The sequence below is a fragment of the Dermochelys coriacea genome, chromosome 16 (genome assembly GCF_009764565.3).
Source record: "Dermochelys coriacea isolate rDerCor1 chromosome 16, rDerCor1.pri.v4, whole genome shotgun sequence".
Lineage (NCBI taxonomy): Eukaryota > Metazoa > Chordata > Testudines > Dermochelyidae > Dermochelys > Dermochelys coriacea.
This window is the reverse complement of record NC_050083.1, coordinates 7,688,274-7,703,599: the sequence shown is the minus strand read 5'-3', so window position 1 is coordinate 7,703,599 and position 15,326 is coordinate 7,688,274. Positions and strand designations below refer to the sequence as shown.

The 15,326-nt window shown below is 47.8% G+C and overlaps 1 protein-coding gene across 3 annotated transcripts in view; it reads right to left on the bottom strand.

Moving 5' to 3' along the window:
- Positions 1–15,326, bottom strand: part of COL27A1 (collagen type XXVII alpha 1 chain) — a 256,258-nt gene that overhangs the window by 14,584 nt on the left and 226,348 nt on the right. For all 3 annotated transcript variants that reach the window (XM_038374879.2, XM_038374877.2, XM_043498970.1), the window contains 14 exons: positions 13,644–13,697; positions 13,154–13,261; positions 12,107–12,160; positions 11,889–11,942; positions 11,282–11,335; positions 10,381–10,434; positions 8,437–8,544; positions 7,662–7,715; positions 5,723–5,776; positions 5,269–5,322; positions 4,532–4,585; positions 4,093–4,146; positions 2,700–2,753; positions 972–1,025 (listed from right to left, as the gene is read on the bottom strand). In XM_038374879.2, the coding sequence (XP_038230807.1) occupies positions 972–1,025; positions 2,700–2,753; positions 4,093–4,146; positions 4,532–4,585; positions 5,269–5,322; positions 5,723–5,776; positions 7,662–7,715; positions 8,437–8,544; positions 10,381–10,434; positions 11,282–11,335; positions 11,889–11,942; positions 12,107–12,160; positions 13,154–13,261; positions 13,644–13,697 (864 nt within the window). The remainder of the gene's footprint in view (positions 1–971; positions 1,026–2,699; positions 2,754–4,092; positions 4,147–4,531; positions 4,586–5,268; positions 5,323–5,722; positions 5,777–7,661; positions 7,716–8,436; positions 8,545–10,380; positions 10,435–11,281; positions 11,336–11,888; positions 11,943–12,106; positions 12,161–13,153; positions 13,262–13,643; positions 13,698–15,326) is intronic.

Genomic DNA, 15,326 nt, shown 5'->3' with positions numbered 1-15,326 from the left:
TACATGGGTTTTCTCTTACGTTGATAGTCTGACCAAGAACCTCACACTCATCCCATTGAGAGAAGAGATGCGCTAACAGCGGCACATCCAACACACATCAGCCAAGCAGGGCCAGACAGTTCCAAGCATGGTGAACCACTGTTGTGATGCTGTTAAGTGCAGCTGGCTGAAAATTTTCTGGAGAAGTGCTTTTATTTTTCAGAGGATTTCTGGTTTTGTTTGTTTGGTTGTTGTTTTTGTTTTTTTACAGGCATGGAATGGCACTATACAAAAAAACAGAAATTCTTGTGATAAAAAAAATCTGACAACCAAAAATCCAAACATTTTTGGTTTTTAACCATTTTTTTCCAGCTTTTGTATGAAAAACCCAAGGAGTTTTCCAAGAAAATTTTGGATGACAATTAAAAACATATATATTGGTTACTGAAATTTTTCATGGTGAAAACCAAAACCAAACCAATTGCCCAATCAGCGCTACTGAAAATGCTTTAGGTTCTGTTACTGTAATAAATAAAACTTTTAAATGCGAGTTCTGAAGGTCATGAGCAACTGACTGGCACTGGGGAACACCTTATGTCCTGTATCAAAGCTGGCAGATAGGGCCATCAAGATATGCATGGGCTTCTTCAGCCATGGTCAAATCACGCACCTAATCAGTGCACAAAGAGACTATCTACCCACATGTGAAAGTCATCAGAAGTGTTCGGAAGAGGTGATGTGGGGATGAAGTGATCCTATACTCCTAGGACTTGGTTTCAACCACCATGTGACATGATGGGTAGGGTGAGACAGGTAAAAGGCCAGGGAGAAAGGGAGGAGCCTAACACGTGCTTATCTACAGGCTCATGGAAAGAGTTAGACCAACGTGCAAAGAAGTAGGGTGGCTAAGCTAACAGAGTCATACTGCACCCATGCAAAGCCCCCACTAGAACATAGTGCCCAAGTGATCAGTAGAACAGAACCCTACATACCTTCTGGCCTCTTGGTCCCTGGTCTCCCTTCACCCCTTTCAGTCCAGGAATCCCCTGTGGGGGGAAAAATGTAGCACCCATGTATCTGCATCAACTATGACTCTCTGATTACTGTTGAGTTAGTTACTCGCTGCTGAGAACTCTGCAAGGCAACACCACTTCTAGATGGGCTAAACGCCTCGTGTTTCATGTGCATCTCTTCCCCCAACAAAGACCAACCTTGCCAGTAACAACTACTGCTGGCTGCCATTAAAGCTGCTTGAAATTTTATCAGTTTTCCATTTTCAATTACTTTTTTTTTTGGATGAACAAAGAAAGGGAAAATACATTTTGTCCAACAGTTCTCATCAAAACTTGTCAAGTTCTTCAACCAGGTCTAGAACTGCTGGACTTTTCTCTTTTTTTTAAAAAAAATGATTGAAATTTCAACAAAACATTTAAACGTTTTTCAACATTTGGAAAAACTTGTGAAAAAAGGAATTAAAATTCACACACCATCTAAAAAAAATAATATTGTTTTTTTTGACCAACTCTAGCTGCCAACTCCTCCCCTCCCTGGAAGTGCTGTGTTCCCGGAGGGCACTTGTTCTGGGAATGTGATTACATCACCTGTCTGACAGATCCCTTCCAAGGCTGAGATGTTCCTCTCAAACATCATGGGTGGTCAGAAAATTCAGGGATGGGATATGCACAGATTATAACAAAATGTTGTTTTTCATCATGATTTTATTTTAATCAAAATTATCTGACCAGCTCTGTGGCATGCTCTATTGTAGGAATGTTAGATTCTGGAAGGGCAAGTAAGATTGAATAGGCAAAATACCTACAAAGTCTAGACCTTTATGCTTAACTGATTCCGGATTTTTTTTTTCTATAGGATGAACCTGTCCAGGGGGCAACCAATCTAACTAATATTAAAATTGGGCGTGATAAATTTATTAATAGGATTATATGATAGGGTGCTTGCATTAGCAGAGGACTTGACTTGACCCAGGCAGTCCTTGCCAGTCCTATGTCTGATCATTTGTAGATGAACAAAACATGAAGATCACAGGGATTGCCATAGCAACAGCTGGATGTCCAAGAGACAGCTTTTGCCTTCCCAACTGGGAAGCAGAAGCTCACACAGAGTGAAGGCTGCTCTGCTCCAGCCTAAAGACATGATACTGCACCATCAAAGGGCATCCACTGACTATATGGAGCCCCGCTGTGCTAGTCTGGGTCCTGCTCTCAGGCCAGCAGGAATTGGGAGTAACTCCACTGAAGTCAGTGGCATTACAAGGGTGTCAAACCAACAAGAGAAGAATCAGCCTCATAGTGCTGGGAGAGCTCCCTGCGACAAGCAGTCCTGGACTCTCCCCCGTTGTACAGTGCCTAGCACAATATAGGATTCCGGTCCATACAGAGCCTTAGCAGAGCCAGGATTTGAACTTTGCTCTCCTGAGTGCCTTACCCACAAGACTGCCCTTCCTCTCCCTTAGAAAGCTCTTCAGCATCATGTGCTCTATGCCTAGAAAGAGTCATAGATTCCAAGGCCAGAAGGGAGTATTTTGATCAACTAGTGGGATCACCTGCGTACCACAGGCCAGAGAACTTCTCAAAATAATTCCTAGAGCAGATCTTTCAGAAAAATAAACCACCCCAATCTTAATTTAAAACTTGTCAGCAAAAGAGCAGGCTCAGAAAAGACATCTATCCCAACTGGCCATCTCTGTGGCCAATACTCACGTAAGGTCCTTGTGGGCCATGTGGTCCGTCTGACCCTGGTTCACCCGGATGGCCCTGGAAGGCAGAAGGAGAAGAAACCCTTCTCAGTGTCATAATAGAATAGCAAGATAGGAACGATTCCACAGGCGTTTCTTGTGCAGAAAAAAACAGAGTCTTGCGGAGATGGTGCAAGTGCCAGAAAGATGGGAACAGGCCCTGGGATCCATGCTTCCGGTATGAAGAGGAGAAAGGATTTGCCTCAGATGATTCCTCTCTGAGGAAGGGTGGGGACAGATGACCGTATGCAAGATGTGGGGACAGATGACCGTATGCAAGATGTGGGGACAGCCTGTGAGGAACAGGACATACTGCTCCACCATACATCACTGCTCCACGAGCAGCCTAAGGCAGGGAAGGTCCTTCTCCTCCCGTTTCTCTACTGGCTCCTCCCACCTTGCCACATGGACAGATCAGCTCTCAGCAGGATCTCCGGTGATGCTAATCAGCCTCTGACCGTTTCATTGCTGTGAAAACCCGCAGCATAGGGGAAAGAGAGCGAGAATTCAGAGACACCGCACCAGCAGTAGCACAGCTGGGACAGGCCTATGCAAAGGCAAGAGCATCTAACATGCTTGATACCATAAGGGGCTATCAGATCAGGACTCGTATGTGCTGTAGTACACTAAGTAGTGTTAAGGGACCAGATTCCCCGCAAGCAGTGATAAGATTGGGGGTGTGGGAAGAGACTGGGGAGCCACAGTGGCTCTCTGACAGCTCCGCTGGTGGGCACTCTAGGCTCAGTCATGCTAAGGACCCTTCATAGACACAACGATGCCCTGCCTTTGGCTTACCTAAGGGGATCCTCACCACAGCTCCTTTCATTTGATGCCCTAAGCAGCCCCCAGTTGCCAGTGACAAAGCCTTTCCCAGAGGGGCTCTGTAGGGCACAGCGTGTTGCTCACCCTCCAACGTCAGTGACCTGGACCAGTTGAAAATGGTGGACTCTTTTCCATGGTGGTTCTCACAGAAAGCAAATCCAATCCATTCAGAGACCTCTAGGTGCCTGGAATCCTGTCCAGTTTGCCCCCTGGGTATCCAAGGTGACTTAATGAAACCTATAATGGACCCAGACTTAGCCCTTGCACGACAGGCCAAGGAGAAGCAGGTGACATGGATCTGTGTGCCCAGCAGAGTCTGGGCACATCCCACTGTTGATAGCTACACAACCATGCATATGCTACTGCCTAGCAAAGCAGCTGTGCGGGGCACTCACCCAGCCTAAGGTCTGTGCTAGCTCAGCACTGTAAGTGGCTAGTGCAGCCCGGGCAAGGATAGACATGTCAAGGCCAAGTGCGACTGGGACTGTCACCTGGCACAGCTGGGAAAGGACAAGTGAAACAGCTGGGTTGCCTACCTTGGGTCCCTTGGGGCCTCTTGGGAGCTTGCGCCCGGCTTTGCCTCGCTTGCCCTGCAACGATAGAGAACTGGAGTTTGTGAACAAAGTAATGTGAAAATCAATAACGTCTCCTGCTCAGCTCCGCTCCTCACTACAACAGCCCCCCCTGGGGGTCGCCCCTAAAGCGCCTCACTGCTAAAGTACCCCAGCATCACCCCCAGCAATGGTATCCTCTCCCCATCACTACAGTATCCCAAACAACCCGTGATGCGGTGTCCCATCCCCACGTCACCCTCAAAGATGCCCCTTTGCAAACTGCCCTCATTAGGTGCTGCTCACGCTGGAGCGAGAGGAATTAACTCAGACCGTTCACACTGGGTTAGCGTTAACCACCAGCATGGAGCAGCTGCTAGCAGTGGATGTAGAGCACGCAGTGGGGAGGATAATGCCACCTTACCCGTCTGCCAGGATTGCCGGGGAGGCCCCGATCTCCTTCACGCCCGCTGTTCCCCTAAGGAAACAGACAAACACACACATGGCAAGTCACCAGCAGTTCTGATGAACTGCCAGAAAGGGGGCAAAGACTCCTCCCTACCTATCCAAGGGAAACCAAGGTCACTCGTTCGCTGCTACAGCATCCCTGGGATAGAAGGGATGCAGCTCATAACCCCCTCTCGCTGAGAGCATCAGGACACTGCTGCAATCAGCCCTCTTTCCCTATAAACACTCTCCCATCAGGAAAGAGTTGCTGCCCTTCGGGGGATGCGGGGGGGAGACACTATTTGTAATCATTACTTTTCTGGTGGGAGTGAAAACTGAGGCACTAAAGACTGCACAACACTCGACTGCTCACCTGCTCTCCCCTTGCAGGGCCAACTGTACTCATCCTAGGTTATTGCACATTGTTGCAGTGTGCCCCAGAAGTGGCTGCATTTCAGTAGCGGGTGCTCTGAGATCTTTTGGGGCGAAAGGAGCAATATAAAGGAAAGAGTTGCCAGCAGGAAGTCATGCGTCAATGGCACCTGTTGCTCCGATGGAAGAGTCCCTGGCACCAAACCCCAAAAGGTTAGTGCTCTAGAGACACAGAGCACACCGGCAGTAGGGCCAAGGCCATGTTATTTTACAATAGGAGCGCTCCATTGGGAGGAAGGGTCATTCCCCGTCTGAAGAGCAGAGAAGGCCTTCTGAAGTTACCTTTTCTCCTTTACGACCCTTCTGTCCCTCTGGACCCAGCTGTCCTTGAGGCCCCTAAAGTCAAAAGGGAGAAGGAAGTGTCTCTACGGGAACACCACAAACTCTCCAAGGAGGGTCTCTCTTCAGCGATGCTCCCTAATGCAGTACCCTCACAAGGGAGTCCAATGCCCTCCCCTCTTGAGTTCTGTCCCCAGCCCTGCCCACACACACCGGGATGCAGTTCTAAGCAGGACTTGTAAAAGCCCAGAGGGGTGGAGCAGGGCCATGAGAGCGCGCAGGGATTTTCACCCAGCCTGATAGGGGCCAGGTAAGCCTTCAAGTCCTGCTCCGGAAGAGGTGCTTGGGTCATGCTTTCAGGGAAGAAAAGGAGGCATGAAAAGTATGCTTGCAGGGAGAGGTGGAGCGGACGTGCTCCAAGCTGGCACATGGCACACCTGCCTCTCTCTGCCCTCACCATTTGTCCTGGTTCTCCTGGATCCCCCAGCTCCCCCTTCTCGCCTGGAGGGCCCTAAGGGAAAAAACAGATAAATAATCCATTACATTCACATCTCCCTAAAGAGCACATCAGGTGATCTGTCCTTCTAGATCCCTTCATGGCTCTCACCACACTCCTATCTGAGTGCATCACAATCAGGAATGGATTTTGTCCTCACAACACCCCTGAGTGGCAGGTAAGTAAATATAGAGAGGGGCGACTCCCCCTGAGATCCTGGTGGGAAACATGGAGGTGGGAGGGGGACAGGGTCTAGGAGCTAGTTGATGCGGGGGACACTGACACTAGCTGAGGAGACAAGGAGAGACAGAATTGGTGGGCAAGGAAACAGACTGAGAACCAAAAGGGGCGGGAGGAAGGAAGGAGAGGAGGGGACAGGGGAGACAGATCCGATGAGCAGACAGGCTGTGGAGGGAAAATTGGGACTGGCTGGGCAAAGAGACTGGGACAAGAAGCCTTGGCAGGAGAGGGGACAGTCTCTTTCACTGCACAACCTTGATTCATCCCCAAGCAGGTCCAGCCTGTGCACTGAAGAGGCTGGAGTCCTGTGGAAAGACCAAGCCTGTGATCATGCAGTTAAAGACACATCACAATGCATATGGAGACGGGGGCGCAAATTAAGCTTGCGCGGGCAACCAGAATTCTGATGTTTCCTACTTTTTGAGTGCTTGGCTTTGCAATCATAACAATGTTCTTTTAATGTGTGTGTGTGTGTGTGTGTGTGTGTGTGTGTGTGCATGTTTATGCCCACTATTTACGAGTGTGGTGGACACATTGCTGTACAACAGAATTCCACGTTATCAAGTGCAATCTGCTTATATCATAGAATCATAGAAGATTAGGGTTGGAAGAGACCTCAGGAGGTCATCTAGTTCAACCCCCTGCTCAAAGCAGGACCAACCCCAACTATCATCCCAGCCAGGGCTTTGTCAAGCCGGGCCTTAAAAACCTCTAAGGGTGGAGATTCCAGTGCTTCACCACCCTCCTAATGAAATAGTATTTCCTAATATCCAATCTAGACCTCTCCCACTACAACTTGAGACCATTGCTCCTTGTTCTGTCATTTTCCACCACTGAGAACAGTTTAGCTCCATCCTCTTTGGAACCCCCCTTCAGGTAGTTGAAGGCTGCTATCAAATCCCCCCTCACTTTTCTCGAGACTAAATAAGCCCAGTTCCCTCAGCCTCTCCGCTTAAGTCATGTGCCCCAGGTCAACCCCCTAATCATTTTCATTGCCCTCTGCTGGACTCTCTCCAATTTGTCCAAATCCCTTCGGTAGTGGAGGGCCCAAAACTGGACACAATACTCAAGATGAGACCTCACCAGTGCCGAATAGAGGGGAATAATCACTTCCCTTGAACTGCTGGCAGTGCTCCTACTAATGCAGCCCAAAATGCCGTTAGCTTTCTTGGCAACAAGGGCACACAGTTGACTCACATCCAACTTCTTGTCCACTGTAATCCCCAGGTACTTTTCTGCAGAACTGCCACTTCGCCAGTCAGTCCCCAGCCTGTAGTGGTGCATGGGATTCTTCCGTCCTAAGTGCAGGACTCTGCACTTGTCCTTGTTGAACCTCATCAGATTACTTTTGGCCCAATCCTCCAATTTGTCTAGGTCACTCTGGACTCTATCCCTACCCTCCAGCATATCTACCTTTACCTCCAGTTTAGTGTCATCTGCAAACTTGCCAAGAGTGCAATCCATCCTATCATCCAGATCTTTAATGTCATTCATACTCGGCCATTTGCCTAACCATTCTGAAATATTGGGTACAGTTCCAGCCATCTTCCCTCACCATGCCCAAATCCTGTTCATACTTCTGAGCACAGGCTCACCATGTGGGCAGTCACAAACCACAAGCTCCATATTTGCTCAAAAAGCAGTAAAGAGGCCCACTTACTTCAATGCCACTTAGCCCTGCTCCTCCCACTTGTCCAGGTGGCCCACAAGAACCCTGAATTCATTGGGGAGAAAAACACAACTGACATTAGCTTCAGGTGAATCAGAGGAAAGGCAGTCTAGTGAGTAAATATTCTTGGGAGTCAGGAGCTCTGGGCTCTCTTCCCAGTTCTGCCACTGACCTGTTACTGAGTGAGCTTGGGCAACTCATGCAGGCTCTCTGTGCTTCAGATTACCCATCTGTAAAATGGGGATAATGCCTCCCACCTCAAAGGGGAGTTATAAGACTTAATTCATCTATATCAATCATTTTGTGCTCCAGAATGGAAAGTCCCAGAGAGGCACAAGGTGATTAATGTATTTGTTTGATGTTTGGACTTGAAAGTCTTGATAGCTACCGTGGCAGATCATTATCTTGACTGCTAGTGGCATCCACAAAGAATAGGGTTTGCACACGTCGCCTCCAAAGATGCACATGGAAGGGCTGTGAACAACCAACTCGCATCGTATGTGCTCAAAGCCCAGGCAAAGGATGAGGCCACTTTGCACATACGGCTAAGGGTAGGACTCAGAGATCAAATCCCTCCTGCACGAAAGCAACCCAGGGTGTGTGCCTGTTGCATGTACCTTCCTTCTGGGGTCAGAGGTGAAGGGAGCAAAGCAAAATGTGTGGATCTTTAGGAGCTCAAGCCAAGCATGTGCAGCAGCATGGAGAGAGGGTGCAGTGAGGGGAATCATCTCACAAAGGCAGGAGAGAAGGTGGTGGGTAAAGTTACCTGATGGCCAGTCTCTCCTTTTCCCCCGGCATCTCCTTTGGGTCCTTCAGGCCCACCAAAGCCCTTGAGTCCTTGGCTCCCACTTTCACCCCTGGAGCCTGCTGCACCCTAGAGTGCACAGAAAAGGGAGATGCAGCCACCTTATGGACTTAATTCATAGCCTCACCAACCTGACCCAACACGGTGACACTGCACGAGAGTGTGGAGAGGAGACTCCACTGGTCGCAACTGTCTCTTCCTGCAGAGCGTGGTTGTGGAAATGTCAAAAGCGAGAGCTCCTGCAGAATGATTTGGCCCATTTCATAAAAGCCACAAATGGCTTGCAAAACAGGGGGAGAGAATAGGTGAATCCAGATGGGCCCCCAACTGGACCATGATCCACACTTCACTCAGCTACGAGGATGGTCAGCTGTGGATCTCAGTCGAGATTGGAGCTTCACAGTTCAGAGCCAGGTCTCTCTGTGAACTGGACATATTCTGGAAACAACAAATTCACCTTGTGGCTCACTGATGTCCAACTCTAACCTATCTGGGTTTTTTTTGTTGAAAAAGTCTAAGCAGCATTTCTCAGAAATCTTTTAAGCTTTCTTTATTTGGTACAGTTTATTTCATGTCCTCTTTGCAAATGGAATTTATTGAACTAAAAAAACATTTGTCGTCATGGAGAGATGAGTTGCCAGCCTGGACAATGGGAAACTCAGAACCCGGATCAAGATTTATTTCTTCAATTAAGCTGCACAGCATCATTAGTGCATCTGCAGTGCTTTGTAAATGGCACCTTTGCAATCATTAAATGTCATCGGTTGCAGCCTTTATCATACAGTGCATGCAGGGAAGCAGGGAGGTTATCTGCCCTTTTTAATCTGAACCGAAGATGACGGTGAGCGCTTTTAAGAATACGACACTGCTGTCTGGACACTGAGCTATCTGTGATGTGTATTTCTGGTGACCTTTCAGATCCCAACAATTCAAGCATCTTTGTTCTACTCCAGCAAAAATTAAACAAAATGTATTATGCATGTTCTACAACAGACACTGGTAACTAATTGCACCATTACAGCAGCACTTAGTCACGTGTCTTATTGGCAAACCCTACTTGAAATGCTTTCAGCTGATTATAGTTCTGCAGAAATCAAGGAAATAAGGACTTGACTGGAAAGTATTTACCAGAAGGGATCTGTTCCTGGCCATCCGTTCACATTTTCACAATGCCACTTCTCAGAGGAATTGCATAGTGACATTACCATAAACACAACCATTTTGTCTCGAGGTGGGACAATAATGTCCTATTTGGATCTAGATTCTGAAGCACCAAAAAGTCAGGGATACTAGGCTGGGCCAATTTCTCTTGTCCCTTAATACAATTAGCATCAGCAGGAGCAGATTATTTCAGTTAGAGCAAGCAAAACGTTGCAATGACTTGTCATTTTGCATTGGAAACTAGACAACTTCTATACACCTCAGTCCTAAGCCTGCTAGGCTGGGACATGGGGATGCTTCAGAACTGACCTGAAACCTAACCCAAACCTGGAAGCACCCTTGAGGTTTGAAAAAGTCTTAGTTTCCATCTAGCCCCAGTTTCAGAGGTGCTCTGATTTCACCCAGGCCTAAAAGAAAAATCCCCAAGTAGCTTGTGAAAAGGCCGTTTACAGCCTAGGTAGAAATAAAGATGCAACAAAGCCTGCTGCTATGACATTCCAGCCTGGTTTGTTGCACTCAAGAGTTGGGACAGTCCAGATAACAGTTGGTTCCATACAGCAGCACCTGCTTCCCTACCGAACAAACCATTAAACTAAAGCATAAGAAAAAAAATCAGGAAGAGAATAAAATATTAAAGAGCCAGGTTAAAAGAGCAGCCGTTTGTCAGGAGCTTCTTTGAATGACACCAGATCTGATCTCTGAACACTCCCCAACCTCTGCTCTGGAGCAGGATTTAGTACTTACGGCAGGCCCTGGCTTGCCTCGCTCTCCTTTTCTTCCATCTTCCCCAGGGACTCCCTGTAGTAACATTTAAGAATTAATATGAATCTGACTCTCACCTGTTTGATGCATTCATTGGTATCTCTTATTAGGATACTACCAAACGTAGCGCCATGGAGACTGGTACCCATGCTGGTAGCGTCAAGGTCTACACCCCAAATGAAGATGTGATTGCAGTGGGGGTGGGCACACCTGAACTGGCTTTAATCTAGGTAGTGAGGATATGGCAGTGCAGGCTAGGTGACCCAGTACAAGCACACTAGGGACTATGGGTATATACTCAGGTTTTTGTCTTTCACTGGGGTCAATGCCACCACACCTTCACTGCAGGTCAAGGACTGAATAGCCCATGGGAAGAAAATTATCCTGTCCCTCTCACAGATGCTCCCTGAAAGAAGCACATCATTGGAGGGCTTGCACGGCTGCTATCCATTATTGTATCAGTCTCATGGACAAATATGGGAATAAAGAGAAGATATCTGTCTCCGGGGATGTCAGGCCAGCCCATTACAGTGCTCTTGTAAAATATAGTGTCCCAGCGCTAGTGTTTGAAAGACGACAACTAAGGAAACAAACATGACTGAAATATGGGGAACAGAGTTTCAGAAGGGCCTACTGATTTGTGTTGTCCAACTTGAGACACCATAAAGGAAAGGGGGCCAGTTTTCAGAGGGCAGGTACTCAGCACTTCCTGAACTCCAGTGCCCAAGTTGGCAACCCAAGAACTGAAGCATCCAAAAATCACTAGTTACTTCTGAAAGTCCTGGCCTGGGCTGGGAAGGGGGAACTCTTCCAATGTTCATTTCAGAGGGCGATGGTGAGGTGCGCCTTAGACCGCACACTGGGGTTCTGCAGTGACAATTACCTCCAATCCAGCACCACCAGCTGGGCCAATCAGTCCACTTGGTCCTGGATCCCCCTGGGGAAAAAGAAGGGAATAGTTCTTATCCTGCCCTCTGGAACCTAGGCCACTAAAACCTTTGTGGGGCTGCCCCCGCTCTCTCCCCTTTGATCACCAAACCCAAAGGGACGGGGATTGATCCCTGGCACAGGCAGCCTGCGTTACAAGCCTGCCATTGAAAATCTCTCTCCATCTGGAATGCTGAGCTGGCAGACTGCGTTGGAAGAGGGGACCCTCCCTTCATACTTCAGCTCACTGGTAGCCTTTCCTTTTATCCCAGGGCCAGAAATCAGGACTCAGGAAATGAGTAAAACAGAGGAAGAAGAGTTTTCCATTGTTAAATTTCATTGGCTTCTCTATGTCACAAGAGGCAACCATAAAGAGGACTCCTCTTTACTCATTTCCTGAGCCCTGAAAAGATCCCAGAAAAGCAGCTCTGCTGGTCACCAAACTATGCACAGCTCTCCAACACCTTTCGGAAATGCAAGCTCTCCCACCTCGTAAAGCTCATTACCACAATGGCGTGGAGGTGGGTGAGGTTATATCAGACTTTATCACTTCTTCTCAGTACCTTCTCTCCCTCAGGGCCAGCTAACCCGGGTGGACCTAGGATGCCTGCTTCACCCTGTCACGAAGGAAAAAATAGATCACATCCATTCAAAATAGCCACAACTTACACAGAGCAGCCAGTTGCCTCCTGATGGTCAAGTAACATGCATGACCCCCAGATTTCTACATCAGAGACCTTGCAACTAGCAAAGGAAGGAGGAATAATACACGTTAACGTACAATTCGTCCTCTGGCTCCAGCAGGTCCTGCAACACCGATCACACCGAGCTGGCCCTGTGGAAGGAAGGGAAGTGTTACTTATTAGAACCCTGACAGAGCTCCGAAAACTGAGACCGGAGCTTGACCTGGCTGCTGAATCCAGCATTAATCGAGAATGCCCTGTACAGCAGCAACTGCATTTGAGCCAAATGTCACTGCGACAAAACCCGCAGATCACGGCGCCACAAGGAATACCCATGAAAGGCTGAAATCTCATTCCAATAGGTTCACAGGGAACCAAGGAATTGTCTTGAGAGTGGCAGACGAATGGAGGGTGTCAACATGGGCCACCCAGGGCCCAGAAGCAAACCCAACTATTACCCTAATGGGCAACCCCAAGAGCACACATGGATAGAGGAGAGAGACACACTCAGGGACAAGATATTCTAAACTGGGAGCAAGCAACATGCATGTATATTGACACACCATCAAACTCAAATAGCTACAGAGAGAGAGAGACTCAAATTTTAGTGCTGAGACTTAAAGGCACAGAAAGGAGAAACCCTCATGGTTGTGTGTCAAGTGACCCTCTGGCTCAAAATCTGGACTTTTTGCCAGCTGATAGTTCTGGCACAAAACCGCGCATAACGTCAGCACTTTGAACATGTCAACGTGAAAACTGCTCTTTGTCAGAATGAAATTTCAATTTGAAAAGCCCTGACACCATCTCATTTGGTCAAAAAGAGGAAAACGTGTTAAAATAGCCCATTTTTGCTCACAAATGCATGTATTTTTTTTGGAGGGGGGGAAGGTGCAAGCTCCTCACCCCCAAATTGGACTAATTTGGTGAAACCAAAAAATGACATAAACCTCTCCAAATCTGGTGGTTTTCCAATTTCCCTATGAATGTTTTGCATGGTCCTTGGCAAACTCCTAGTTTCCTGCTGGGTGACCAAGAACTCTCCTGTATACAGAGCTAGACCTAAACTCCCACCCTCATGGGAAATCCTGGGATTCCTGCCAGGTCCCAGTGACCCTCATGGAGAGAGGAGTCCTCGCTGTACTTGCCAGTAAACCTTCTTGCCCCTTCTCTCCTTTAAGTCCCTTTTCACCAGTTTTTCCCATAATGGCATCTGGTCCAGGCATTCCAGGAGGGCCCCTGGGGCCAGCGTCACCCTGTTCATTAGTGGAAATAGATGCATTATTACAAAGACCTGAATGAGTAAATCAACTGCAGTTAAATGAGCCAACAATTAAATGGCATCTAAATTAACATTTAATGCATGTTTTAAACTCATCTTAGGTGCCAAGCATGGAGCCCTACATCATTAACACATAAGAAAGAGGATTATAAAAATCCTGGTTTTATTCGTAAATCTCAGCCTTAAAACTACAGCCCTCCTGTGGCATCTCTGTAAGCCTGCCTGGCACATCTCCAGCATCTCATCTGGGGACCAATAGATACTTTACTAAGGTGTGTGAAAGAAATGGGCTGAGCAAGCCTTGAGTGGCAATGTAGGGTCTCAATGGGAAAACATACAAGAAGAGATCTCTCCACCTTTTCGCCCTTGGGCCCGGGCTCCCCCATATCTCCGGGATCCCCGATGTCACCCTGCAAAGAAGGAGAAGCAAACTCTTTAGCCCCAGTTCAGTGAGCACCCATGTTCCATACCAGGTGTGTCTTCTCTATGCTCATCAGCCCCTGAAGATTGAGGCCTCTCACACTGACTCTCTATGGACTTCATTGCTACAGCAAAACATTCTTCAGCTTGCGATATGAATTCTGGTGAAGGTGTTGTAGGCACCACAAAGTCATAAAAACGTAGGGCTGGAGGGACCTCGAGAAGTCATCAAGACCAGCCCCCATGTGCTGAGGCAGAACCAAGTAAACTTAGACCATCTCAAAGAGGTGTATGGCCAACCTGTTCTTAACCTCCAATGATGGGGATTCCACAACCTCCCTCGGAAGACTAGTGCAGAACTTAATCACTCATGGTTAGAGAGTTTTTCCAGACATTTAATCTAAATCTCCCTTGCTACAGACTAAGCCAATTACTTCTTGTCCTACCTTCAATGGCCATGGAGAACAATTAATCACAGTCCTCTTTATATTAGCCCTGAATGTTGAACCTAGACAATTTCAGACTGGAAATAAGGTGCACATTTTGAACAATGAGAGCATTTAACCATTGGAACAATTTATCAAGGGGCATGGTGGATTCTCCTTCCCCAGACATTTTAAAATCAAGATCAGATGTTTTTTCTAAAAGATCTGCTCCAGTTCAAACAGGAATTAATTCAAGGAGATGCTATGGAGTGTGTTTTGCAGGAGGTCAGACTTGATGATCACAATGGTCTCTTCTTGCCTTATAATCTATTAATATGAATCTATGTGTTGGGATACAGGAGGGCCAGGGAGCAGTGGTAGAGTGCTAGAGGGGAAATATATAACCCAAGGCTAATTAAGGCGTGGTTCCCTGTTGGGCGGGTGGCTACAGGTTAATTAGAGCACCTGCAGTCAATTAAGGCCCTGTCAGGAACCTAATAAAACCCCCCTGCTTCAGGAAGTCAGGGAGAAGGAGGAAAGACTGGAGCTTGGAGGTGCGCTGAGAGACTTGAAAGATCAGAGAACTGAAGTAAGGGACACTCTCCCACAGTGTCTAAGGATCGAAGGTACCCCACCCAAGGGGGAAGAGGGTAAGAACCCGCAGGGGTTGAGAGGAGCTGGGACTCAGAGTGAGAAGCAAACCCAGACCCCCTCCCCCGTTTCCCTCCTCTACCACCTTCCTGGGCCACTAGTGGGGACCTCAGCGGCCCAAGAGCAGGGGCAAGGGGTGGCGTCTTAGTCCCCTTGCCAAGAAAAGCCCAGGACCCCCATACTAACATCTGCCATCTTGTCACAGTGTTTACCTACAGCCAGGCTTCCTTCTATCCCACAGTCCCCAGGACAACGCTGGAGTCTATTTTGCGTGCAATTCACTTGTGTAATTTTGACCAGCACCAGCAGGAGTTATTAGCACATCCAAGTAGCATCTTCTATCCCTTGGCCCTGGCAGAGAGATCTGACATTGCCGCAGGATGAAATTCCAGTGGTTTGTAACAGAGTTTTAGAGCTGGGTCAGTTTCTTTAGACTCATTTGTAGCACTGCTGTGCCTCTAGGGTGGGCAGGGTGATGGTTTTGATATTACACAGCAGATGCAGAGTGGATATCAAGGTGAAATGGTTTGAAATTGCTAAGCC